This window comes from Mus pahari, chromosome 4 (assembly GCF_900095145.1).
Source record: "Mus pahari chromosome 4, PAHARI_EIJ_v1.1, whole genome shotgun sequence".
NCBI classification, from domain to species: Eukaryota; Metazoa; Chordata; class Mammalia; order Rodentia; family Muridae; genus Mus; species Mus pahari.
The window spans coordinates 144,917,875-144,945,437 of NC_034593.1; the positions used below are offsets into that span (position 1 = coordinate 144,917,875).

At 38.2% G+C, this 27,563-nt stretch overlaps 1 protein-coding gene across 5 annotated transcripts; it reads right to left on the bottom strand.

Annotated features, from left to right (window-relative positions):
- Srsf11 (serine and arginine rich splicing factor 11) lies at positions 1 to 27,544 on the bottom strand. Of its 5 annotated transcripts, XM_029537857.1 has the most exons (14): positions 19,198 to 19,394; positions 14,665 to 14,798; positions 12,642 to 12,705; positions 11,163 to 12,175; positions 10,760 to 10,869; positions 9,803 to 9,895; positions 9,218 to 9,267; positions 7,301 to 7,428; positions 5,729 to 5,810; positions 4,176 to 4,307; positions 2,740 to 2,829; positions 1,867 to 1,962; positions 1,395 to 1,533; positions 1 to 1,285 (listed from the first exon to the last, which is right to left on the bottom strand). In XM_029537857.1, exons 7-14 carry the CDS (start codon positions 9,235 to 9,237, stop codon positions 1,091 to 1,093), a joined length of 882 nt encoding a protein of 293 aa, XP_029393717.1. In that variant the 5' UTR covers positions 9,238 to 9,267; positions 9,803 to 9,895; positions 10,760 to 10,869; positions 11,163 to 12,175; positions 12,642 to 12,705; positions 14,665 to 14,798; positions 19,198 to 19,394; the 3' UTR covers positions 1 to 1,090. The 5 variants fall into 5 exon arrangements, with proteins under 5 accessions (XP_029393717.1, XP_021052805.1, XP_021052804.1 ...); XM_021197146.2 differs by lacking the exons at positions 11,163 to 12,175; positions 12,642 to 12,705 and adding an exon at positions 27,428 to 27,544 and having other exon boundaries at positions 1 to 1,282; XM_021197145.2 differs by lacking the exons at positions 11,163 to 12,175; positions 12,642 to 12,705 and adding an exon at positions 27,428 to 27,544.
- Between the last annotated feature and the right edge of the window lie 19 nt (positions 27,545 to 27,563).

Consider the following 27,563-nt stretch of genomic DNA (forward strand, 5'->3'; position numbering starts at 1 on the left):
TTGTGAGTTTAAGGGTTTTATTATCAAAGTCTTGTAAAACAATTTCAGAAACTGTACATCAACATGGCACAGACTGTAGCCTACTTTTGTTTAACTGCACAAAAGTAAAGCTTGTAACTAAGAAAACAGTTGCCTACCTAGTATAACATGGAATCACTGTGCATAAGATACTACTGCAATCAAAGTAACACAAGTTTATTGGTTTTTTACAACTTGAGATCAAATAAAAGGACATTATCAAGGAGAGCTGTCGTATTTTAAAAGCACATGAAGGTCAATTTAAAATGCACCACCACTTCTTGTTCAACAATGAGCTTTAAAACTAATAAAGTTGAAAACTGAAAATCAGGACAAGGTCATTTTCTAGTGATGGGCTGCGTTCACTGGTAGAGATGTGAAATAAATTATTGGGGGGAAAAAAAACATAAGTAGCTATGAAAAAGTGAACAACTAATTCAAAACATCATATTTTACAGCCAGTTTTCTTTGAAAAAATTTTACTGTAATTTAAAGCCTACTTAGCCATCAAAAAAGGTTAGTGCATATATAACCTTTGAAAGTTAAACAAAGCCACAAAAATTTAGCCACAAGGCTCAAAAGGCTTATCTATCACAAATGCTTTTTTTCAGATGTAACTCTAAGAATGTTAATTTGTCATGTCAACAAACAAGACCATTAAATAGGTCACCGTGTCAGAAAGTTTCATGACGTTTGGGGTAACATGCAATCAGTGCATTCCCTACATGGCTCTATCACGGCAAGGACTCAAACTCTAGAAATATTCTAAGTGAACGCACTGAGGATCATAGACAAGAGACAATCCATGCCTGCTGGAGATGCATGCAGCTGTTCATCTGTGTTAGAAGCAGCAGTTGCACAGCTGCTTGATCACGCAAATGGATGTAACCATGGCAATGCTGGTCACCCGGGTACCACTTTATAGCTTTTGCTATAAAGCACTAGAGGTCACAATCAGGTGTTCTGAAGCCATTGGTAATGTGCAGCTGTATACACCTAGGTGAGATGAACACACACAGCATTAGAGATCACAAGGAATGACACTGAGGACCATCTGCAGCCAGCCTTGTGCTCAGTCACTCATATCCATGTCTTCTTCGTGGTGATCATCTCCGTTCACTTTGGACTCTCGAAGGTCGCTCACCCCCTTCTCCACAGAGCACTCCTTTGTTTTAGGGGACACTGCTTCTGTTGGTCTCTTTTCCTCCTTCTTTTCCTTCTCACTGTCATAGCCTTGCTCCTCTTCATCATAATCCCGAGTCACCTGCTTTGCCAAGGAGAATGGGAAAATAAGCTTCTTCAAAGGAAAAACACTTCTTAATAAAATAGCAGCAGCATCACGGTGTTGGTGTCAGCACCCCAGCCTGTGTACTTACTTTGATGTCTTTGTCACTCTCAGACTTCCTCTCTCGCTCCTTTTCCTTGTCCTTGCTCCTCTTCTTCTTACTTGTTGATCGTTCCCTTTCATCTCTGCTTCTTTCTTTGTCCTTATCTTTCTTCTTCTCTTTTTTATGTCTAGAAAGAATAGTTAAAATCTGTTTATAAAGTTGCTTTGCAGAAACTCCTGGCAGTTTAATTCCTAAGTGAGCAACAGGTCTTAGATGAGCTTAATCAAGCTCTCCAGAAAGAATACAAAAAAAGAGTTCAGTTTGAAACAAAGTAAGAATTTAAGCTGGATAGAGCCCTAAAGTGCTAACCATCCCAAAAAAGTACATACTAGAAATGTCAAGAGAACAATGCCTTAAATTTCCCCCAAAGAAAATTACTGCACATATATAAAAGAAATCTACAAATTTCAAAAGCCTTAGTTCCAAATATTACAAATCACAGATATAAATGATCCCCTACCTCCTTGGGGACGGCGAGCGGGACAGCTTTCTTTTAGGAGACCTGGGCTTTTTAGGGGATCTTGTACCACTCCTACTTCGCCGTCGTCTTCTCTCTCTAGAATCACAAATGTGCAAACTAGGCTTTAAAATATAGTGTGATCTCACCAGCTCCACTAGGAGCTTCCACAGCCCAAGACCTGCCTCACAATACTGTTTTAGGCAATAACAATCTCAAGCTTAAGAAAAGACTATTGTTGATGCATAGATCCAGAAGGAATTCTTTATAATATTCAATGTAAAAATGTGACCTACAGCTAGCACTCTGGAGTATTTTTACTTTCTTGATGGTATTTTTGAGACAGGGTCACATAATACAGTTTAAGTTAGCCTTGGACTGGCTGGCATTCTCCTGTCTTCAAGAACACCAAAGCTTATTTTAGTTTTCTTCTAAAAATTTTACAATATTGGCTTTCAAGTCTTTGTTCCAACTTTTCAAGTTTTTGAAAAACATGGCACAAACCTGCCAAATGCTCTACCTGAGAATCTGTGAACATGATTGAAATGGTGTTGAACATTAGTTAAGAAAGCTTTGTAATAAAGCTTGCTGCATCACTTCTATCTTGACTGTAATAATTTATATATAGTTACTGGAGCCTTAAAACGACAGTTAGCTCTTAAAATTCTACCATTCATTTATTACCAAATTATTATCTGGGAAGTAAACATTTTGGGCATAGCACGTGACTACAGTAAACATATCACAATGAAGCTACCCTAAACAACTCAGGATATCTTAGCCATTAAGACTTGGCTGTTTATAACTGTCTGATTCTGGACTTCTTGGGGCCTGCTGAACAGTCATGCCCCCAGGCCTCAGGTGCTGCCGCCTTACCTGCTTGCACTCCGAGAGCGTCTGGCTGTGCTGTAGCTTTTTGGTGGAGTTTTGGAACGTTTCTTTTCTTTATCTTCTTTCTTTTTGTCTCTAGCAAACAAAATTTAATAAAGGGTGACGACTAACAAGTCATTCAATGTAATCTTACCCTTCTTCCGACAAATAGCTTATTTGTAATAAAATTTTTCTAAGCTTCCCATTTTTTGGGATAGTTCACCTAGAACTTACCTCTGATAGAAAAGTGGCCTATGTACTGAGAAAAGTTTTTAAGATTCTGGCTAGTTTCCTGTGTCTGGTATTGAGTTCAATGGGCTTAGTCACTGTTGCTGGGTCCTTTTCACTTGATTCCTTCTCTGTGTACATAAACAGTTCCTTTCTAATTAGTTAAGGTACACACTCACAAATGAGAAATGATTGAAGGGTAGGGAAAGCAGACACTATTTTTTTAGTTATTCAAAACTAGACTGTAGACTTAAAAGAATTTTTCTCTGAATGAAAAGATGGGTTCTTTTTAAAAAGATATGTTTACTTACTTTTAAGCTTACATGTATGTTTCTGTATGAATTTATGTGCACCATGTGCATGTAGGTGCCTAGAAGCCAGAAGAGAGTGTTGGATGCACTAGACCTGAAGTTACAAGTAGATGTAAAAGAACCTGGTGTTAGTTCCGGGAACCAAGTCCAGGTCATCTATAAGAGCAGCAAATATTCTGTTAAAAGTCATCTTTCCAGCCCCAAGACTAGTCTTAAAAAAGGTATTTTTAAGTGGGGAAAAAAAACTTATTTTTTCATCTTACAAATCCTCAATTTAACTTTATTGGTCATATTAGAGGTTTTCTCTAATATGGCTACATGTTTAGACCATAAATGATCTTTCAAGAATGTTTCCAAATACTGATGATGACATGAAAATAAATGAACACATCTAGCTGTCTGTTTAGAGCTCCTTGGCACACAAAGGACATCTAGGAGTCCTAAATCCACACCCAAAGCAGTGACGAAATGGAAAAGAGGAGCGCCAACAGGTGGGTAACTAAGAAATCTTAAGAGTGGCTAGAGAGATGGCTTAGCAGTTAAGACACTTGTTGCTCTTATAGAGGACTCAGGTTCAATTCCCGCTAACCATATGGCTGCTCACAACCACTGTAACTCTAGTTCCAGGGAATTTGATTCTCTTAAGACTCTGTGCAGGCATGCATAGTACAGATACGCATATAGGCAAAACACTCAAACACATAATTTTTTTTAAATGGAAAAAAAAAAAAATCATGTTACACCTTCAGGGTGGCAGGAGACAAGAAAACCAAGAGCAGCATCCTCAAGCCATGTTTCTTTTCTACCCTGTCCTCTCCCCATACCTCACCAGTTCTGTAACAAAGAAGCATGGACTGGTGTTTCAGGAACTGTGGCAGCTGCTTCTGTTCTGTACAAACATACCTGGCTTTGGATGTGCTCCTTGACCTTCTACCCCTCTCTCGGGAATGAGATCGCCTCCGTCTTGGACTTTTGGATCTCCTTCTACTCCTGGATTTGGAGTGTGACCGCCTCCTTGACCGGCTTCGTGACCGCCTAAAAATATAAATCAGTAATATGCAATAAAATGTACACTGAACCCATCTTAGAGATAAGAGCTAAGTATCAAGCACCAGAGAAAATTCCCCTCGTCAGCTGTGATTATCATTTAGCCCAGTTATCTTCTAGACGTCAGAAATTACTGATGTGTGTGTTCATAATGTGCATTCACTTGTGCTTGTTCATACAACTGATAGTCTATACCTGTACACTCTACAAGATGCCAGAAGATTCCATAACAAAATATAATCTCCCAAGAACTAACACATCTAAGTATTTTGAACTGAGTATGTGAAGGATGATTTCTTAAAAATAAAGAAAGCATATTACCCCTTTAAGGAAAAATAATCTATTGTCAATAATAAAATCTGCCTTCCAAGAGAAATAAAAACATGAAAAACTAAGTATGAGTCTGATTTGTTGGTTTTCTGATGAAGTCGGAGATATCATTAAATGCCAGTGCATAGTGTTGTGTAGCAACCAAAAATCATACTAAATCTGGGCAATTTATCAAGTAGTAATTATAATTTCCTGAAAATATTAAATCTTTTCTAAGTGCATAGTCAAGAGGCTAGGTTTTAAAATATGCAAACAAGGCTGATTATGATCAAAATAAACTATGTAATTTACATATTAAATATGTGAGCCAAATATATATACATACATACACATATATGTATGTATGTATGTGAGCCAATCATGGTGAAGAAACAGGTGGATCTCTGTGAGTGGCCTGGTGTACATGAGTTCTAGGCTAGCAAAGGCTACATACTGAGACTATCTCAAAATAAGTCCCCCAAAGAAAACAGCAAAAGTAAACAAAAGTAATGTAAAATTTGAGAGTAAAACCCTGTTTCTTCTAATAAGTTAGAACTTTAGACTGGTGAAGTACAACACATCTTTGTTTTCGGGGTGGTAAGTTATGTTGTAGAGCTATGTGAAATGATTATGGATTAGCCGTTATGACTTTCACAATGTTTAATATAGTCAGATACAACCCACATAAGGTACACTGACTTTATTATTTTTTTTTTAATGTGAAAGCAAAGACTCCTAAGTTTGGAGAGAGACCCACTCTGCTACAGAAAACAAAACCTTACATTTTCACAAAAGGGTATAAACTAATGTGAGAGATGAGAACAAATTCACTATGCAGATCTAGATCTGACTTTGACTATTAGAATTTCAAGTTACTTGCTCTTTTGATACAATTCTAACATTTTAGTGTTTCCTATCAGTAAAAGGACTTTAACGCTGCTTTGGTTTTAAGTAGGAATCACCTGTTCACCCTACACCTTTCTTCTAAAACACTCAAGGAAACCCCCTCTAGGACTCCATGAGCAGCAATGACTAATGATTAGATCCACTTTACCAAGGAGGTGGTCTTCAAGGCACAGCTGATGGTCGAGAAAGCTAACCTGTGTCTGGAGGATGAGGGGGTCCTTCTCCTCCTCGAGCGTGATCTTGATCTCGAATGTCTTCTCTTTTCTTCCTTCTTGTCTGATTTTAAAAAAAAAAAAAAAAAGTTGTATTGAGATATGCTTAAGGTGTATGTGTGAGATTCAGGAATCAAAAGTCCAGCCCTCCAGGTGTCCAGAAGCTCTTGTAACCAATGAGACAATGTGCTGGCCTTCAAAGAATACCTTGTCTTTATTTCTTTATGAAAAAAACAAAACAAAACAAAACAAAACAAAAAAACATCAAATGCTATAAATGCTCCTATCTCCACTCTAGGAGCTTCAGAGACAGGATTCCTCAGCTTCCAGTAAGTCCTATGGCAATTGTAAATGTTAACTGAGGTTTCATCTGCTATCTAATCTGAAATGCTCCTGGGGGCTCAATCATCCCCATAAGGCAACTTTGTGGTTTTCTCATTTGGTCTTTAGAAACTTAGAAGTCTCTACTGAAGGTGGTCCACAAATATGCTTACCTTTATCAGGCACTAATATAAACATTTCAAATCCTGATCCAATGAAACGTTCTCATCATACACAACTGTGCATGTATATATAAAGGATATCAAGAATACTGTCTTTCTCTAGCACCTAAGTATAATTTATATTAAAATTTAAAAGTGAAAACCATGACTCATTCTCTTGTCCCTCTATCTTAGTGACAGAATCTGACCGACTTTAGGAAGACAGCTTTTTCCTAATATATGCCCATTCTTCAAGGCCATTCTCAACTGTACACTTAGAGCAAAACTGCCTCATTTTCAACATAACAAGTTTCTTTAACTCAGGATCTAAGAGGTAACTAAAGCTATTGCCCTCTTCACATGCTCATCATTACTAAATGATGCCACTAATTTGTCATTTCATTCATAGGCTTTAAATTTACAGGTATTTCACAAGTGAAGCCACACAACCACAGAATTCATTATAGGTAAACCAGTCATTTCAGCCTCAATTTTTAAACAGAAGCAGTTAGACATTCTATAGCAGTATAAACCCAGCTGTACATCTAAGACCACTATCACTTACATGACACCTTATCAGATGATATACTTATAGCATTTGCTACCAGTTTATTTTTATTAGTTTATTATTTATTTTAAAATTACTTCCTAAGTAATAACATTTACACTTACTAAGGAATAGGAGTTAAAAAACTGAATCAAACATTTATTTAAGAAAATGTAATTTATTACCACAGATTTACATATACATAACACACATACACTGGGAGGATTCATCTAATCAACCTCAAAAAGACAGTCTGTCCAGAGCTTGTTTAGTGGTGGTTATACCTGCTTAGCATCCACAAGCTTCCAGGTTCCCTCTCGGCAACTCCTACCACCACCCAAAAGAATCTGATTGGCACTCTACTACATGATTTTTGTGTCTCAGAATACAGAAAGTCTTAAAAACAAAACAAAACAAACAAAAAACGACAAGAATGTTATTCAACAACTTCTACATGTAGGCCATTACCAGCTTTACCAAGAACTAAAATTTAACATTCAAGGAAAATGTGTGTGAGCATTTTACCTGGCTCAATCGCGGCAGAAATCAGGGACTGGGCTTCACGCACTCTCTTCATGGCTTCCTCTATTTCTTTACTAGAGGTGTCTGACTTCAGACTTGGTGAAACAAGACCAGCTGCTACATGATTCAATCTGAAACAAGAAAATAATAGCTTAAAACTTAAGCTTTCATTTCAAGTAAACAGGTATGTTTCACACACCATCATTATTTGTAAATAATCCTTGAAAGCAAAATACCGGGGACCACCGTTTTAATAAGCAGCATGCAGTGACGTGCCACTTTCAATATTTACAGAGATCTGGAGTAAGAAAATACTTATTTTGGAAAATGCTAGTATAAGAGAACATATTGATGCTCAAGTTAACCTTTCATCATAGGATTTAGAAATTCTTAGGGGAAAGCATTACCTATTATACTACAGATGGGAAGAAACTAAGGCAGTGGTCAATAGCTCATAAACTTACACATGAAATCTTGACCACAAAAGGTAATGATCTGTCTTTAAGTGCTTACACATACAAGGGAAAAAGCAAAAACAAATCCAACAAATTAGACAACCTCAGTTATCAGTGGAGATGGATGTCATTAAGAAGAGGCACAAATGGCCCTTGAGACAACCCAGCAGGCAATGCTCTTGCTGTCAAGTCTAATGACTGTGAACCTCCTTAAAACTGCACGCTGTAGCTTGTATGCATGCACAGCACTGTGCTAAACAGATTTTTTTTTTTTTAAAGAAAAAACAAGTTTCTTGTTTTGTTTTTTGAAAGAGTGCTGGGTGTGGTGGCACACTCATTAATCCTTCCACACAAGAGGCAGAGGGAAGCAGATCTCTATGAGCTGTAGGATAGCTAGCCTGATCTCAGCCAAGGATATGAGAGTGGGCACAAGAACCCATTATGTATTTGTGCTACTAATATGCTGGGCTGTGGGGACAGTAATCAACTAAGCCATGTCCTCTCTCCTGCCATGTTCTTCTACTTACTAATGTGATGTCGACTAACTCCCGGAGACATGGAATAAAACTCCAAATTAGGCTACATTGGAAAAAGCACCACAAATCTGTTATCTATCAACACTGGGGTAAGTGTACCTATAAGAACATGGTAGTGTTAGTCCCCTAACATATACTTCCTTCTCCAATTTCCACCTCCCTCAGGGCTCAGACTCTGATCTAAAACCCAAGATTTTTCCTCTGTGGTCCCACCCTCTGGCACTTCTATATGTTTTCCACTTCAATGTACATACTTTGCCACAATGAATGCTTAATACTGATTACAGAAAATCCTTTGTGTATTTTATTGGATTTTTTTTTTTTTTTTTTTTTTTGGAGTCAGGTCTCACTATGTAGCCAGTCCATAGACCAGGCTGGCCTCGAACTTACAGAGATCCACCTGCCTCTGTCCCTCAACTAATGATTGAAGGTGTGCACTACCATGCCTGGGCTCTAATGTATATTTTGTATAAATCATCAAAATACAACTTTCATGCTATCATGCTACAACAAACCACTCACAACAATTAGGAAACATTCAAAACCCTTAATATTTGGGCTTACTTTTGGATTCCCTTTCTTGTTTCTACAATATAATACATAATAATATACCAAACATGTCCTAGGAATAGCTAATTTTTTTTCTGTTTACTGTAACTGTTCTACAATGTAATATATAACAGAGTAACTATTCTCAACTTGGTATGGTGGTCTATGCCTGGAATCCCAGCACTTGGACAGGAGTTTGAGTTCAGGCTTGACCACATAGTGAACATATGGCAAAAATACATTACACAGACATAAACTATATTACACATAAAACTATAATAAAACTATATTATATATATATCTCAAGAAGAAAACAAAAATAAGTGTTCTTTCGACAGTTATACAATATAAAACCAAAAGAGACAAATGAGAAAACTTACTTGGGATCAACAGTACTCATAAGTTTCAATAGCTGGTCTGCAGCAAGGGACTAAAAAAAAAAAAAAAAAAAGACAGTGAGCACACAGTGATAAGTAACTGCTATTTTCTTAAGTCTGTTGAAAAGTTCTGGGACAAAGTGGCAACCTATAAAGTGCAATGCTCTGTGTACATTCATGGCAAAAAGGTAAAATGTAAATTATGAATTCTAAAAATGGGTAACTTTGTGGCTGAGGCTATAGAAGAGGAGGGAAGCAAATTATCAAGAGTAAGGTTGAGCAGTCTGGGTTTATTAGGATCAGCTCTTTCTTATTCTAAAGACTTAAAATAGAAAATCTGAGACTCCTTAGAGTAACAGAACATTTCTAAAAATTAAGAACTCTGAGAAACAAAATATTCTCTAAATGTGTGAAGGGATTAATGACTGATGTAATTCAGTGGTCATTTAAAAATCTCTTTCAAATGCGTCAACAGAGTAAAAAGATTACAACACAATCAGCTAACCCTTGCTTTGAAATGCAAACCAAAGTTTAAGGAAATAACACCCTACAAACACAAGTTCACAAATGAAGGGTAGTGAGATATACCTGAGAGTTCAAGTTTGTTCCTGGAAGCCCAAGAGCAGCAAGGGCAGGATCAAGAGCTGGAGCTCCCAACGCAGCCAGGGGAACAGCGCCAATCTGCAACAGGTAAGGATTTATTTTATAAAACATCTTTAACTTTCAGTATTGGGTTAGACACTAACTTTTTCATTTATGTAGGCTATGTGTATGGTGTTATAACGGCTCAATGGTATAAAACCATTACTGCCATGGTTCAAATTCTGCTGTATAAAATATCTAAGAACTGGACATAACTATGTCCCAGTAAAAATCAACTGAAACGAGGGTTGTGGTTTGTAGTTCCTCACACCTGTCCACATGATGGTCAACCTCTGATTTTCTTATAAATTAATTCTCTATGATCTATAAGAGAAATGGTCCTCTCAATATAGCCTTAAGTACTTATTGTATCCTCAATGAAAACCCAGCTCTGTGCTATGATGACAGGATCCTACTTATTTTTCTTCTGGCTGCTGTCATGTATGCATGCTGTCTACTGACAACTGTTTGGATACTAAGGTAGAGGCTTCTTTTGGAAGCCCCTGTATCCTGCTCTCCCAGTTTTAGCACTATCTTTGAGAGCAGAATCCCCCCCCCCCCAATCCGCTCAGTCACACTTTTAAAGTACATATCTCAATGCTAAGTCCTCTGGTCAAATGTGTGTGCTCTTGTTGTGCAGCAGTGTTCCTCACAGGACTGCTAGTCACTCATTAGATATATGGTGACCCCTACTTCTTATTCCCTAATCATCCCTTTTTTTCTGATTTACACTGCCAAGATCCTGTCTTCTTGACAGAATTTAGTTAAACCACAATTAAATCAACACAAACATGCAAAGTCTTACAGAGGCAGCCTGACTTTCCATTCATGTGCTGAAGTCATCTATTGTCAAACACTACCTCAAACATTAAATATACCCTTTCTGAATTCAAGGGGTATTACCTGGGTAAGTGGGTTGGGAGTAGGCAGGAGTCCACCACCAGGCAGAAGACCTGCCACTGCATTAGCTGGTGCCAATAGAGACAAAGCCTTAGTCTCATCAGGAATAACTCCTGCAGAGAAACATCCTTGCATGAGAATACACTCTCTTTGAAGACAGAAAACACACAAAAACACCCAGAAAATGTCTCCCTGATACACCACCTGAGTTTGTTGAAAGTACTTATGTTCGCTAAAATATAAAGTTTGATCTCTATGATTATTTATCATTAATTTTATGTCAGAATGAAACTTCAATGTGTGAAAATTTGTTTCCTTTTTCTCTACAATGGTTAAGTTTCTAGAGTAAAAAAAAAATAGCACAATACACACTACTGTTTTGTTAACACTGCCAAGATTTCATCACCTGTACTCGATTTTTAAGTCATGAACCAAACGTAAGCAAGCACAGTCGGTTCTCCAGGGGTGTGCTCTCAACTTTCAAAAGCTGTTTTATGAACAACGACTCGTGTCGGCTGCTTCACTATAAAGCACACAGAAAAATCAAGATACACAAGACAAAAAAAGTTTGATTTAGGGGTTAATAATATGGTACAGTTACTATGATTTTCTTTACACCTACCATACAAATTTTGTAAAAATTAAAAGAAGGAAAGTATGTAAAGGAAATATTCTGTTGGAATCAAGAGTAGGGCTTTTGCTGACTCATGACATGAATATGAATGTTTCTGAAGGTCTCTGAATACACAGGGGAAATGTGTGTAAGGGGAGTAAAGAGGAGAGGGAGGGAGAGAGAGGTAGAGAGAAAGAGAAGGGGACGCAGAGAGAAAGGAGGGGAGAGGAAGGGAGGGGGAGAAGGGGAGGGGGAGAGAGAGAGAGAGAGAGAGAGAGAGAGAGAGAGAGAGAGAGAGAGAGAGAATAGGTAAAACATGGCACATTCCTTACCTGTACAGTAAAATGCTTTAGGTTCCAATATGTGCCATGCTAACCGTATCAAAAAATGTTGCTATATAGTGTCAGTTCAACATCTAACTTGTTCAAAACTCCTTAAGCCCAAAACCACATGTATGCCTGCTTTTAAAGCCTAATCTGTGTATTCAGATAAAATCTAAAGGTCCTAAGACAAATTATTTATGTAGACAATTTAAATTCTATCCAACAGCAAAAGCCCTATACAGATGGATTAATCTGTTAATGTGCCCAAGCCCCCAAAATGAGAGTTCAATAATACAATTAAACTACATATTTGCAAATACCAGTAGTATTTCTGTAATACATATTAAGAAACTGCATCTCATCATAAAACATACAATATGTACAGGGCACTTAAGAGAAACTGGATAAGCTGCAGAAGAAAACTGTTGGGTGGTATTTTCAGCAGGGCCTGGTATATAGTTCAGGCTGAACCAGGGAAAAGAACTGTAAAACACAACAACAAAAAAGAAAAACCACTGTTAAATAAAGGTAATGGTTCCTTCCACCTACACTGAGAAGTGCCGATAATATAAACAAATGTATACTACACAGCACTGCTATCTTGCTTGTGTCAGAGCTGTCATCAATTTAGATACCGAGAGTTATGGAGGGAAGGGGAGATGATCATTTGGATATAGGGTATTAATGCATCAATATTAACAAACCTACAAAGATAAAGGGATAATTTTGCATGCAAAATTATGTCTCAAGAGGATATATTAAGTATAACATATTACTCAAATTAAGTGCATCTCCAACATTTCTGGCAAACTAAAATCCTCTTGAATTTATTGTGAGACACCTGAGAGAAGATCTGCATCCATTAAAAAAAAGTCATGCATCTGATCCTCTGATTAAAAAAGGACTAAAAACAAAACTACAATTTAAAAATAGCAATGAGGCCCCTCACCAGTTAATTTTCATGCGTCAAGAGTATTTTTTTTTTACTGCTGCTTTGATAGAACCATGAAATACTGCATGAATGTGTAGAAATGAAAGAAAAAGAAACAGACAAAAGAAACAAACATTAACCAAGGAACCTAGATGCCCCCAAATCCATTACTATTAAGAACACCTTCCACATCCAGCTAGCTATCTCTGTTTTACCAAGTGAGGCTATTCTTACCGTATACTTTTGGTCTATTGTTCTAACACACTGACCAAGAGCCAACACCAAGTGTTAAGGGCTAAAACCAAGTGAATGGTGACAAAGGGATTGAATATATCAGTTTACTTGTGGAGGGAACATTAATACAGCACATCATACCACAAATTAAATGCAGCAAAAACAGATTCCTGAACTAAGTATTTCTAAAGCTCTATATATACTCCCCAAAACCTCACTTTCAAAAACACATCTACAAAAATTACTATGGCTTAAAATAATTATAAAGACCCAGATATATGATAACCTATATATTCCATCCCAAGCTCATTGTATTATGGCTAACTGAAGCACTCTGCACATTACTCACATGACATGACCGTCTCAAGACCTACTGTCTACTTTACTCATCCTGAATTGAGTTCTGTAAGTTCTCTGTTGGTGTAAGGTGGTGGTTAAGTCTTATCTTAAAGAGGCACACTGAAATAAAAGGAATTGCTTATCCAAAATACACTAAATCAGCTTCTTTCTGACTTTTCTTTCATAGAAACATTGTTACTGGCCTCACATCTCTCACTTTAATACACTGTTACCAAAATAGCATGCCTTAACTCATCTCGGAATATAATTTCTTTAGAAAAACCAGAGGCAATTCTCTATGATTAGACATTTCACAACTTTCACAAAGTATGGTGGCAAATCTTCACATTTGTCTTCAATTATCTAAGAAGCATCTAAAAAGCAACAATTACAAGATACAGCTTCCACTAACCAGTTTATTAAAGGAAAGGGAAAGCATGTAGATCATGGACAGTATATTAAATTATTAAGTTAAAATTCAGTACGTATATCAATCATGTCAATGATTTCCTCAAATAAAGATTTATAGTTACCAAAAGCAAACCAAGCAGCAGTTTACTGGGAACAAACTAACTGTAAAGTATGCCTTAGAAAAGTTTTACAAAATGGCATTAAAATAGTGCTGTCCTGTCACAGTGGTTTTTAGATCCAAAAACCTGCTCATTTTTTTTTTCTGTCAAATTACTTTAACAGCCTAAAACGTAAAAAGAGAGAAAATGCAGTTAACAAATGGTGACAGCAGGAAACACTTGGGGGCTCGAGTGCTCGCTGGTTTAGTTAGTGTCTAGAGCCTGCAGCTGCAGAGCACCCACTGTGTCCAGCCATCTGGGAGGGTTTTGCATGTGCCTTCTCCACTACAAAAGTCACACACACAACAGAGAGAAGAGTTTATTATTTTGAGATATTCTAGAAAATATAACAAGAACAAGAAAATCTGCCATAAAAACAAACACCCAGTGCCCATCTGGCACCTAAACTATAGGAAATCTTAAACTTTTACAAAAACTAAAATTACTGCAACCCTTGGTATACTGGAATTCAGCATGTGGTTTTTGTTTTTATTCTATTTTAAGGTAGGAGTGAGAGAATAAAGGAAATAAAGTTGACTTAGCTACTGATTTTAGAACATAAGCGTCATGCATTAATTTGAAGGTTTCTGTGAGAATGATATGGTATGAATGTTTACCTTTCTTAATACTTAACATTAATATATCTCAGAGTTTGGAATTCAGTTTTAAAAACTTAAAAATATTTTAAAGATAGCAAAAAGTTAATTACCTTATAAAACAGACTTTCTCAGTTTTAGAGTAAGAAAAAAACCTCCAAGTAATAATTATGGAGTGCAGTATAACAAGGGTTTCAAAGTAATGCTTGGAATCTGACAGGCTAGTGATGCTTACTCTACATCTACACTGTGGCCAATGGCCAGGCAGGGGTGCCCACATAGGTAGTGAAACAAAGCACAAACCTTCAGCATATGGTACGACTATCAAAGCTCTGTCAACGAACACAGTGTTTGTCAGATGCTGTGCCACAACTGCTGAGTCTGGATCATGGAACTTAACAAAGCAGACACGAGAGGAGACTGGCAAAGGTGAGTCACTAAAAGATAAAGAAATATCATTAGAGAAAAACAGCACTGGCTAAAACACATATACATCACCAAAAGGACAATGCTCTGGTAAAAACACATAGATGAACGTTAATTTGTTTTAACCAATTAAAAAGAGAATGTCTAGCATGTCCTGATGACTTAACAGAGTGAGATACAGTGCAGACATGCTCCTATAATCACTACTTAAATTGTTACACAGCAGTTTAAAAACCATTTAAGTCAGAGACAACTATATCATTTTAAATGACTGCATACATGTACTTGTGTTGCTCAAGCTCAGGGTAGACACTGAACCACTGATCTACAACCCTAGTTCCAACACCAACTGTTTTTATACACAAGTGACAGTTCTGGTGTAGACAGTTTTTATTGCAGGTAACTTCACAGTGTAACTTTAAAGGTAGAAAGTATATGTAAGCAGGCACAATGACACAACCCTATAATCCCCATCTCCCTAGGAAGCTGGGACAGAAACCATAAATTCCAGACCTCCTTAGGCTACATTGAAGCCTTGTCTCAAAACAACAACAAAAAAGCTACATCTACTTGATAATCAATGAACATTCTTGACCTGAACAACAAACCGATCGATTTAACACCTTGACCCTATATCTGTAGAATATATAAGAATTCTTTTTTTAAAAAGATTTATTTATTTCTATATATGTGAGTACACTGTCACTGTCCTCAGACACATCAAAAGAGGGCATCAAATCCCATTATAGATAGTTGTAAGCTACCATGTGGTTGCTGAGAATTTAACTCAGAACCTGTGGAAAAGGAGTCAGTTCTCTTAACTGCTGAGCCATCTCCCCACCCCTATATAAGAATTCCTAAGCACTTTAAACAAGGCTTTCTGGTCTAAAGCCATTGACAGACAAAAGAAGAAAATAGCACATACATGGGCATATATACATGTTATGTAGCACCTCCTCCCTGTACTACACTTTAAGAAGAACACATTGCTTCCACAGACAAGTGATAAAGTGCAAGCTATGGCAGTAAAAGATGATAGCGAAGAATAGGCTTTTAAAAAGATATAATGGGTCAATTCCTAGCATAACCCAGACCACAAGTTACTTGGGAGACCAGTTCCCCAGGACAGTAACAATCTTAGTCTCTGACTGTAAGAAACCCTATCCAGGTTCCCTGACAGCACAGCAACATTAACTCTTCCTTCTACTTGAATTTTTCCTGATATGTGAATATGAACTTAGGGTACAGAACCAAGCAACAAGGCAACTGCATCCATAAAGCTGAAAGCTCAATGTTTCTAAAAGGATAGGCTTTCTTTTAAGACAGGGTGTTATATAAGTTCAAGCTGGCCTTGCAAGACTCCTGATCCTTCTGCCTACATCTTCCTGCAGAGATTATGTGGCTCAATGAACACATTTTTAAAAAATGTGTCTAGAATTTGAGAAAATTTTTCAATCAGAAACAGTGAAAAAAATATTCTAGCATGAGCGCTAGGACACCTGTTTTGGTTTTTTTCTGTCATTTTTGTTTTAAAATTTAACCATTAAATTTACAAAGTTCTTCAAAATGAAGTTACCTTCTGTTCTTAAAAACCACAGAACACCACCTTAGGAAATTATAGGCATTCTTTAACACTGGTAACTGTTGTCCAATTTGCAGTGAAAACAACCCCAACCCACTACCACCATAACAACAAAACTCAAACCAGTTCTTAGAATGAAGAGATGGTTGAGTTAAGAGCACTTCTTGTGAAGGACCCATGTTCGATTCCCAGCACCAAAATGGGCACTTACAACAGTCAATAATTCCAGTTTGAGGGGATGCAGTGAACTCTTCTAGCCCTCACATCAGGCACAGAAATACATGCATGCAAAGCATTTATATACAGAAAAAAATCTTAAAAAGAGAGAGAACATTCTTGAAGTTATATATAAAACAATTTTTTAGAAAGTCAGAAAAAACTGCCTTCAAGTTAACTATGTCCCACTTACCAAATACATTTTATTTTGTGTAAGGACCACATTTAAAAGCATAAGTTCCTTTACTCGAAGAAGCAAGATAAGAAAAACGGTTCCCTTATGCTTCTATTGCTGAAAGAATTTCAAAGTATCTTCTAAGACGCACACAGAAAATTGTGAATTCTGGTGTTTACTAAGAGCCCACTGAATCAGAATACCTTTCCCAGGAGGGACTTCATTCTTAAGATTCCCCTATTCATGGACACTAAAGTTTAAGAACTTGTGGTTTAAAAGCATGATTTTTGGCAGACAAAGTTCTGATGCTGTTTCTGAAGATGACCATCCAGAATCCTAGATACTGTGTAGACCTATAAAATCCTATTTGCACTCCACAATATATGTATTGTGTGTGTGTATGTATGTATGTATGTATGTATGTATAAAATAGGAAACAGACTCAGAAAAAAAAAAGAACTTGTGGTTTAGGCCATCATACTAGTCTTTTAACTCTACCTTAGTACAACGTCAGCCATTTCTAAGCAGAAGACTTTTAAGCTTTCTAAAGTAAAGAGCAGCACAGGTAACAAGAGTAACAATTACTTGAGAACAATTGTATTGACATCGCATGCCTCTTTCTAATTATAGAATGAAATATGCAATAACTCATTAAAGTCTAAAGTCTATTTTTCTTGAAAAGTGGGTAAGATCATTAAAATGATCACTGATCATGTTTGGTCCATGAAGGCCCCAAATGAATAATCTATCTGTTGACAGTAGCCTTCGAGTACAGTATAACACAGACATGCTTCACTGGGATACTTACCTAGGTAAGGATGTGAAATTCCTTTAACTAAATACTTTACTATTCACTTAACGATGATACAATAAACACCATGTCTATAATCATAGCACTTGAGAAGTAAAAGCAGGAAGATCCTGACTGGAGGTCAGCATAGCCTACATTGGTCCCCCTTCTCCCAGCAAGCCTTAAGAAGCCCTTCCCTGGCCTGAAGTGTTTTACTAGGTGTGTTTGGGGCATGCATTCTTCAAAATGGAATGCTGATGAACTCAAGAATCTTGGTCTATGAAAGGCAGGAAGGCTGACCTTATTCTGTGAATTGGTGACAGCTGCCATGCTGTTTGAAGGTGAGCACACAGTACCCTATATCATTTCAAGGAATAAACAAACTCTGCAACTATCCAGCTTACGATGGAGTTACCCACGATGTCACCACAAAAAGACCAGCTCAAGTCCGCCACAGCCCACTTAAGGCACTGTTCACGCTAGGTAGGTCTACAGGGAAACTGTACAAACAAAGAGTAAGAAGCCCAACACAACACCCACTTCTTTTCTCTTTTATAACCCAGTATAGAGTTGCTTTGGAGAATAAATAAAGTGAGTGACCATAAACTTTTAGTGATCTGCAGGATTAAAATCGCAAGTTGAATATATGATTTTTTTGTAGTTTTAATATTAGTTTTAGGAGCAATCTGAAGGGTAGGATGTGACGAAATAAAAAGAACATCAATTTCTGTATGTATAAGGAGCTACCCTGTGGATTTCCAAAGTCAAGATTCTGCTCCAAACAACTGTTCCTAAAACACTACGAAACTGTTAACATACTAATGTCAAGCACTAAACTGTTATGTAAAAATATTTCAAGTAGGGAAGTCATGAAATGTAATAATTAACACATAGTCTTGTATGATCAATTTCAGCATTATTAGTGATTACACACACAACAGATGACTGTGATGATTCTCATTTCTTATTTTGAATTTAAGGGACAGCATAAACCACCAAAATTTGGTTGGTAGTTTTACTAACATTAACCACTATGTTTTCAATAAACTTTATAATTGTTTCTAGAGGGCATACAATTATTTCAAATGTGTTTTCTATCTTCATACTTTTTTTTGTTCTTTACAATGAATACACTCATTTAATACCACTGCAGTAAAAACCACTTCTAAAACAAGACAAAACTCACATAACCTAATTCAAATTTAAACATTCTATAAATTATTTAAACACACCAGGATTCAGCTATGATGAATTTCTGAATTATATAAAAACTTAGCATTCAGGCCTATTGACTGAGTCGTCTGTCGAAGGGCTATAGAGTTCGATGCTCTTCACTAGTTCAAAATTACTTAAGAGCAATCCTTATTTACATCAAGTGAATATAACAGCAACAATTTTACTTCCTTACTAACAACGCACTGGGTTAGTTTTTCTTTTAAAAGGGGGATTTAATCGAAACATTAAGTGCCCAAAGCAAAATGATGGTATAAACAACACCAAGAGGAAAAACATTCCTGAAACTCCACTCGGGCGCTCATCCCCGGCCTGCGGCCTGGCAGGCCCGCGGATTTTCCACGCTAGGCTCCGGCGGACCGCGCGCCTCGCCTCACCGGAAGGGCCGCGGGCCCGCAGCGCCCCGGTACTCACTCCGGCGGGAAGAGGCGCAGCTCGTCGATCTTGCCCAGGAAGCCGAAGAGCGTCCGCATCTGCTCTGAGCTGGCGCTCGGGGACACGTTGGTCACCTGGATCACCTCGGTGCCGCCGCCTGGCCCGCCACTGGGGCCTGGGCCCGGGCCTGGCGCGCTGGGGACCACTGCCGTGCTGCTCATGGCGCGGGCTGCCTCCTGCTCAACACATCAAACACAAGACAGAGTGAGAGCGCGCGGCACCGGCCGCCGGCCGCACACAAACGGCCGCCGACCTCGCGCAGCGCCGCCGGCCCACAATTCCACACGCCCGCTCGCGCATGCGCCCATATCCCGGAAGTGCGCGTCCAGTTCGCGCTCCCGCAACTGTCCCGGCGGCGCCCACCCAGCTGAGCCACCTCAGAGATGGTTCCTGCTTACTCCACATAGCACCAGAAGCATTTTCAGGCAGAATCCCTCCACCTAGCCGCTGAAACCTCCAGCAAAGACAGTTTAACACACACGCCCTGCCTCTCTGTTCGCTCACTGAACTTTAGCTTACCTTTACAGTTCTTCAATATATTACAGTATACGGTCAGCAGTTTGAAATACACCTGCTTTAACACGAGTATTCTTCACTACAAAAACAAAACAAAAAAAAAAAAACCCTGCCTTATTTCTTCAGCTTCATCTGAACTATCCCAGTTCTCCAACATAAAGACCCAAAATTACTTTGTCCATGCCTTTATACAAGCCACTAAGTTCCCTAATCTCAACTCAATACCGCCCGTTAGTAACAGCACTGCTTTTGTTATTCAAATATATTTCCCAGACTGCAGAACCTAGCACAAAGTCTGAGTTACTTCCAGTGAGCACTGAACACATGAACACTCACCCCAACCTAGTTTAATTAGTCATTTATCATACAGGCTACGCTAATTTATTTGACTCAAAACTACCGAGAGCTAAAAACCTCAGACTTTACACGGAGAGTTACAAATCTCTACACTTGGCAAGTAACTCTTGGCCAATACTGACAAGGATTGTAGTCTACTCACTAGTTCAGTGACAGTTCTTAAGCACAGAAGGGAGAGGCTGAATAATGTGCCTCATGAGAGTTTAAAACAAAACAAAAAATATGATCACTCATCAATCACTCCCAAGATAGTGTTAAGTAGTTTCTCGAATAACAGGTATCACTCACTGCTAATTACAGATTCTCACAGCTCAACGTTCTTAGTATCAGGAGTACATACAATATCCATGCAAGTCAATGACAGAACAAAGAACTCAATGGCAAGAGCTCAAGCTCTGTCTTGATTTTTAGTGTCATTTAACATCAGTTTATTAGCTGTAAAAGATATGAAAATCTTTAAAATTGTTTTACATTTCAAACAAAAAAAAATTACTTATTTATAGTGTATGTGTGTGCCATAGTGCCCTTCGGAGGTGCCCTCCTTCCACCATGTGGGTCCCTGATCAAACTTGGGTTTCATCCATTTTACATTTTTCTATATGCTTTATGTTTTATAATAAAAAGTATAGTTAAACTAAAGAAAAAGCTGTGTGATAAAATCTTTTAACCACAGAATCTGATTTATGTAAGACTTACTGAGCACACTAATCGATGGCATTTGATGCAGAAAGGCTAGCAAAAAGTAATTTATTTAAATGAATATTTTCAAATATTTAGCAGTTCCAAAATAAAAAGCAAAAAATTCAGGAAATTTGGCTTAAATATATTTTCACTTCAAAAGTCTACTGTTTTCCTGGTCAATCTAAGAAACTGAATAATTTTGACTATCACCATAGATCTACTAAGTTGAATAGGCAATGAAATACTTATCATTGTTAATGACTTTCACAGAAATAATATAGCTAAAAGCAGGTGACAAAAATCTTAAGACAAACAGCAAGTGTATCCAATATATGCCAGTTTAAATGATTTTTTTGTTTGTTTGTTTTTGTTTTTTGAGACAGGGTTTCTCTGTGTAGCCCTGGCTGTTCTGGAACTCACTCTGTAGACCAGGCTGGCCTCGAACTCAGAAATCCACCTGCCTCTGCCCCCCCAAGTGCTGGGATTAAAGGCGTGAGCCACCACCACCCAGCTTAAGTGATCTTAATATCTGCCAGAAAAGGCAACAGAAATATAGAATGTGGATATAGGCAACAAATTCTTTCTTCTCACTATTTCTCCAATGTTATAAAGGCATCCCAAACTTACAAACTTCTCCAAATACTATGTCTCTACTAACTTCTAGAGATTTCCGAGATGCTAGAAGTATAGCATAACACGTATAACACAGAAAAAAGACAGCCAATGCTCCCAACCTATTGGAATTGCAGTTCTTTGACAAACTCTCCATAAGCTAACATAAAGATGTAAGAAATGCATGTACTAAAAAGGCAAGACAGATGCAGAATGGGCAGATTTTAGAACACAGAAAGAGCCAGACACTTGCCTTGTGAATTTCTTATTTTAAAGGTCCTACAGGAATGTTTTTGATAAAGCCTAAAGCACTTTGATGACATTGATGAAATAAGTAGTTTGTGGGAGAGAAAAGATGATGGCAATACTTCTGGGAAATAAGAAAGGAAAGCAAAACCAGCATCTCTAAGATGGAAAATGAGCATCTACATTAATGGTAAGTAAGTTGAGTATAGAGTGAAATAAAGGTATTTCTAGATGATGGCCCACAAGAAGAGTTTACATGTTTGCACTTCTGTATATGCCAATACATTTAACTGTGGGGTAGTTGTTTGGTTTGTGGAGACAGGTTCTCACTTAGCAGTCCAGTCTACAGACAAATAGTCTCAAACTTGAATGATCCTCCTGTCTAAATCTCCCAATACTAAGGTTACAAGCATGAGTTTTCAAGCGTGCTTGGCTATACCACTGCAATATTTTCAACAATGGAGAAAACAAAACAGTTCAGGTAGGCAAAAAAATGTGGGTCGAGGAAACAACAAAAGTAACTAAAAACATCCAGAAATCTAATCACCAAAGCTTAAATGAACAGTTTGTGATTTTCAATAAACTATCAGACTATTTATACTTTCCTTTATCAACTTAAATTATATGCTAGAAACATCTTACAAAGTAGGAAAGGATCTATTAGTATATAATAGATGATGTATTAGAATCATGATGGATGTTAGAGCAGTGTGATTGCTTCACCATTTACAAACATGGAGAGAAGCAATGAAACACAAATACACAAACACAAAACCCCAAATACAACACATTTTCTTCATCAAAACTAAGATGGCCAACCACAACTCCAATAATAACAAAATATAAAATCAAAGCTACATTTGAAATTGGGAATAAAATGCTAAATATGCACTCCCTTCAAAGGCAACAAGGTTACTGGCTGCTATTAGAAGTCAGTTGTTATAAAGACAAATCAAAAGTTGAATTACAAACTGAAAATTAAAAAAAAAAATGTCCTTTCAATAACATTTAACATAAGATATCAACTCTTCTTGGGCATGGTGGCACACGCCTTTAATCCCAGCACTTGGGAGGCAGAGGCAGGTGGATTTCTGAGTTTAAGGCCAGCCTGGTCTACAGAGTTCCAGGACAGCTACACAGAGAAACCCTGTCTCAAAAAAAACCCAAAAAAACCAAAAAAAAAAAAAAAACAAAAAAACAAAACCAAAAAGATATCAGCTTTTACAAATAAGGCAATATTCTTAAATGTAAGAATGGTATTGATTCAAAACAGGCTAAACATCCTTTTCACAAAAATAAACAGAAATGTCTGCAAAGCAAGTTCTCTCTGCTTATTTGTATTTTTGCAAACAAGTGTGCTTGAAAACTCCGCACAAATTAACCTCTTTTTCTCTTACTAGAACAGAAACTGCTTATTTAATAAGTCAATCATCAACTATAGCTTTCAACTATGAAAAAAGGCTAATGTTTACAAAAAATTTCACGAGTGACACAGCCATGTTTGAAAATGTACTATTAAATTGTAGTGATAAGAATGGATTTCCCTATCTTTATTTGATAATAAGTTTTACTTTCTGTCATGAAACAAATCAGCACTTTCTGGGTGACTTGATTGCTTTTTTTTTTTTTTTAAGTAATGTCAAGCGACATTAAGTAAAATGCATATAATAAACCATAGCCAAACACCTCTATAAAAAAAAGGGAGGTTTGCCTAATCTTCAGCAGGACAGAAGAGGGCTTCTTTTCAGTATTCCACAAAGCTAGTGATAGAACTCAAAGTCTTTGCAAGATATGTAAGTGTTGTATAACTGAACTGCATCCCAAAAGACGTGATCTGTTATTTTATTTGGCGCTACTTCAATAATGCAGAATATCTAATTTTTAAAAAAATTATTTGGGGCTGGTGAGATGGCTCAGCGGTTAAGAGTGCCGATTGCTCTTCCAAAGGTCCTGAGTTCAAATCCCAGCAACCACATGGTGGCTCACAACTATCTGTAACGAAATCTGATGCCCTCTTCTGGAGTGTCTGAAGACAGCTACAGTGTACTTACATACAATAAACAAATAAATATTAAAAAAATTATTTTTACTTATGTATATATGTGTGCTTGTATGAGCACGTGCACCATGTGTGTGAAGATGCTGGCAGAGGCCAGATTCTCTGAAATGGAGTTAAAGGCAATTGTGGGCTGTCCGATGTAGATGCTGTGAACTGAAACAGGGCCCCAGGAAGAGAAGTAGGTACTTTTTTGTTTTGTTGTTGTGGTTTTTGTTTTTTTGCTTTTTTGAGACACTTTCTCTGTATAGCCCTGACTGTCCTGGAACTCACTTTGTAGACCAGGGTGGCCTTGAACTCAGAAATCTGCCTGCCTCTGCCTCCCAAGTGTTGGGATTAAAGGCGTGTGCTACCACGCCCTGCTTTGTTTTGTTTTTTTGAGACAGGGCTTCTCTGTGTAGCACTGGCTGTCCTGGAACTCACTCTGTAGACCAGGCTGGCTTCAAACTCAGAAATTCTCCTGCCTCTGCTTCCCAAGTGCTGGAATTAAAGGCGTGTACCACCACTGCCCGGCTTCAGTAGGTGCTTTTAACAACTGAGCCTTCCAATTGTTCCCATATTGTCTAATTTTAAAACCAGCAAATACTTTGAGTGCCACTACTGGAAAAATGTTTCATTTTAAATGCATTATTCTTTTTTTTTTTTTTAACATATTTTAAATTTATTTATTATTATTTTCTTTATTTACATTTCAAATGCTATCCCAAAAGTTCCCTATACCCCACCCCCGCCCCTGCTTCCCTACACACCCACTCCCACTACTTGGCCCTGGCCTTCCCCTGTGCTGGGTCATATAAAGTTTACAAGACCAAGGGGCCTCTCTTCCCAATGATGGCCGATTAGGACATCTTCTGCTACATATGCAGCTAGAGACGGGAGCTCAGGGGGTACTGGTTAGTTCATATTGTTGTTGCACCTACAGGGTTGCAGTCCCCTACAACTCCTTGGGTACTTTCTTTAGCTCCTCCATTGGGGACCCTGTGTTCCATCCAATAGCTGACTGTGAGCATCCACTTCTGTGTTTGCCAGGCACTGGCATAGCCTCACAAGAGGCCACGCTATATCAGGGTCCCTTCAGCAGAATCTTGCTGGCATGTGCATTAGTATCTGGGTTTGGTGGCTGATGATGGGATGGATTCCCGGATGGGGTAGTCTCTGGATAGTCCATCCTTTCATCTTCGCTCTAAATTTTGTCTCTGTACCTATATCTTTTCATGGGTATTTTGTTCCTTATTTTAAGGAGGAATGAAGTATCCACACGATGGTTATCCTTCTTGGTTTTCCTGTGTTTTGCAAAATGTATCTTGGGTATTCTAAGTTTCTGGGCTAATATCCGCTTATCAGTGAGTGCATATCTAGTGACTTCTTTTGTGATTGAGTTACATAACTAAGGATGATATCCTCCAGATAGATCCATTTGCCCAAGAATTTCATAAATTCATTGTTTTTAATAGCTGAGTAGTACTCCATTGTGTAAATGTACCACAGTTTCTGTATCCATTCCTCTATTGAGGGACATCTGGGTTCTTTCCAGCTTCTGGCTATTATAAATAAGGCTGCTATGAACATAGTGGGGCATGTGTCCCTAATACCAGTTGGAAGATCTCCTGGGTATATGCCCAGAAGAGGTATTGCTGGGTCCTCCGGTAGTACTATGTTCAATTTTCTGAGGACCACCAGACTGATTTCCAGAGTGGTTGTACAAGCTTGCAATCCCACCAGCAATGGAGGAGTGTTCCTCTTTCTCCACAACCTCGCCAGCATCTGCTGTCACCTGAATTTTTAATCTTAGCCATTCTGACTGGTGTGAGATGGAATCTCAGGGTTGTTTTGATTTGTTAAATGCATTATTCTTAAAGTAATTCAACTACCATGAAGAACTAGTTGTTAAGACTACAGTCATATATTTTATAAACAAGCCCAATTCATGAATTAGCTTCCAGTTTCTATCAATTAGCAACAAATACATAATTTTCTCAAATGCAAGAGATAATTTTGGCTATAACCTATTTTCCACATGGTATATAAGCATAATATACAGTATATTATGAACTTGTATTAGACAAATCCTTACGCCAGTTCATACCCATTGATATAGAAATATGCTGGATGTGGTGGCACTCATTTTTAATCTTAGCACTTGATAGGCAGAGAGGATTTAAAGTTGGAGGCCAGTGTGATCTCCACAGTTCCAGGCTAGCTAGGGCTACATAGATTCTGTAGACTCTAAAACAAAACACAACAAAACTCTAAAATACATTTGGGTGAAACTGCATGTGATGCAGTATGGTCAGACCACACCAAATCTACTTTTCAACTAATACTGTTCTCCTCATTAGTATGACAAGAGTTATGTAGCCTTCTCCTTGCATATGTGCTTTACATTTAGAAGAAGGGGAGACAATTGGGGCTGGAAAGATGGCTCAGCGTTTAGAAGCACTTAATGTTTTTTTCAGAGCACCAAAGTTTGATCCAGGCACCCACATTGCAGGTGGCTCACAATCATTAAGTAACCACAGTTGCAAAGGATCTGATATTTTCTTAGAGCAAAAACGCAAACATCAATACACAGAAAATAAATTAATTTAAAAACTCATTTCTGTGATGGCTGGCATGTTGATGGCTAACTTTATGTTTAAAAGTTAAAAATCTCTGTACTTAGGCAAAATTAGACCTCCAATGTTAAGGGCTGTTAAGGATATATATATATTTTTTAACTGATGTTTCTGTAAACAACTTTGTTCTGCTTGCACATAAACACACTGTAATTTTTGTATTCTTTGCCTTTATAAACCCGACTGAGGTGGCTGGGCGCTGCATTCTAGTGAATCTCTAAACATCTCCAGACCCATAACCATTTCATACTGGTGAGATGGCTCAGCAGGATGGTGGAAAAAGAATCCATCGCCCTCAAGTTGATCTCTAACCTCCAGAGGCACCAGGGCACGTGAAACCCTATTCACGTGTGCAAAAACAAACACTAAACTTAAGAGGAATGTAATATAGTTGAGGGCTACTTCTTCGTTTGAGACAATCATCAATACGTTGCAAACTCCAGGAAAAACTAAGCGGGAAATCGCTACTTACTACATAAAATGTTCGTTTGTGTATTTACAACAAAAACTACGCATTTAAATTTTCTTTGCTTTCTTCCTTTTTTTTTTTTTTCCTTTTCTTTTTTTGAGACAGTTTCTCTGTTGCTCTGGCTGTCCTGGACTCGCTGTGTAGGCCAGGCTGACCTCCAATTCAAGAGATCCATTTGACTCTGCCTACCTAGTGAGTGCTGTGATTAAAGGAGTGCGCCACCATGCCAGGTCAGTATTTACATTTTCATTATCCGAAGTTATTTTTAAAACTTCGTAAGACTGGATTATCCGTAAGTCAGTGAAAAATGAGCTTCGTAAGCGTGGGACCAACTGCATAAGTCTGTAAGCGAGCAGGATTCGAAGTCCAAGCTGCTCGTTATACACCACAGCTTTTAGCTGTCGGGTGGGTGCACATCCTTAAGGTCCAAGCTTCGTGTCACTCGCCATCGTGTACTCCGGGATCAACTCAACCACCTCGCTGAACCCAGCAATCCCCAGGCCTGGCGCCCAGGGCCACAGGCCGCGCCTCAGATTTCGACGCCGCCACGTTCTGATGCGACGTTGGGTAGCGCGGCCATGTCCGACCGAGCTGTCTAGGGAGCACATGTTCCCTCCCGCGCCCCCCAGGACCTCTCAGCCCGTTAGACGCACTTACCCGAAAGAAGTTTCTCCTTAGGGCGAGGTTAGTGAGGGCAACGGAAGGGCTCGTCGGTCCTGCGGCCCCGGGAGCTGGCGGTGACGACATCAGCGCGCGCAGCTAGGGCAAGGCCCGGATTAGGGCGAGGCGGAAG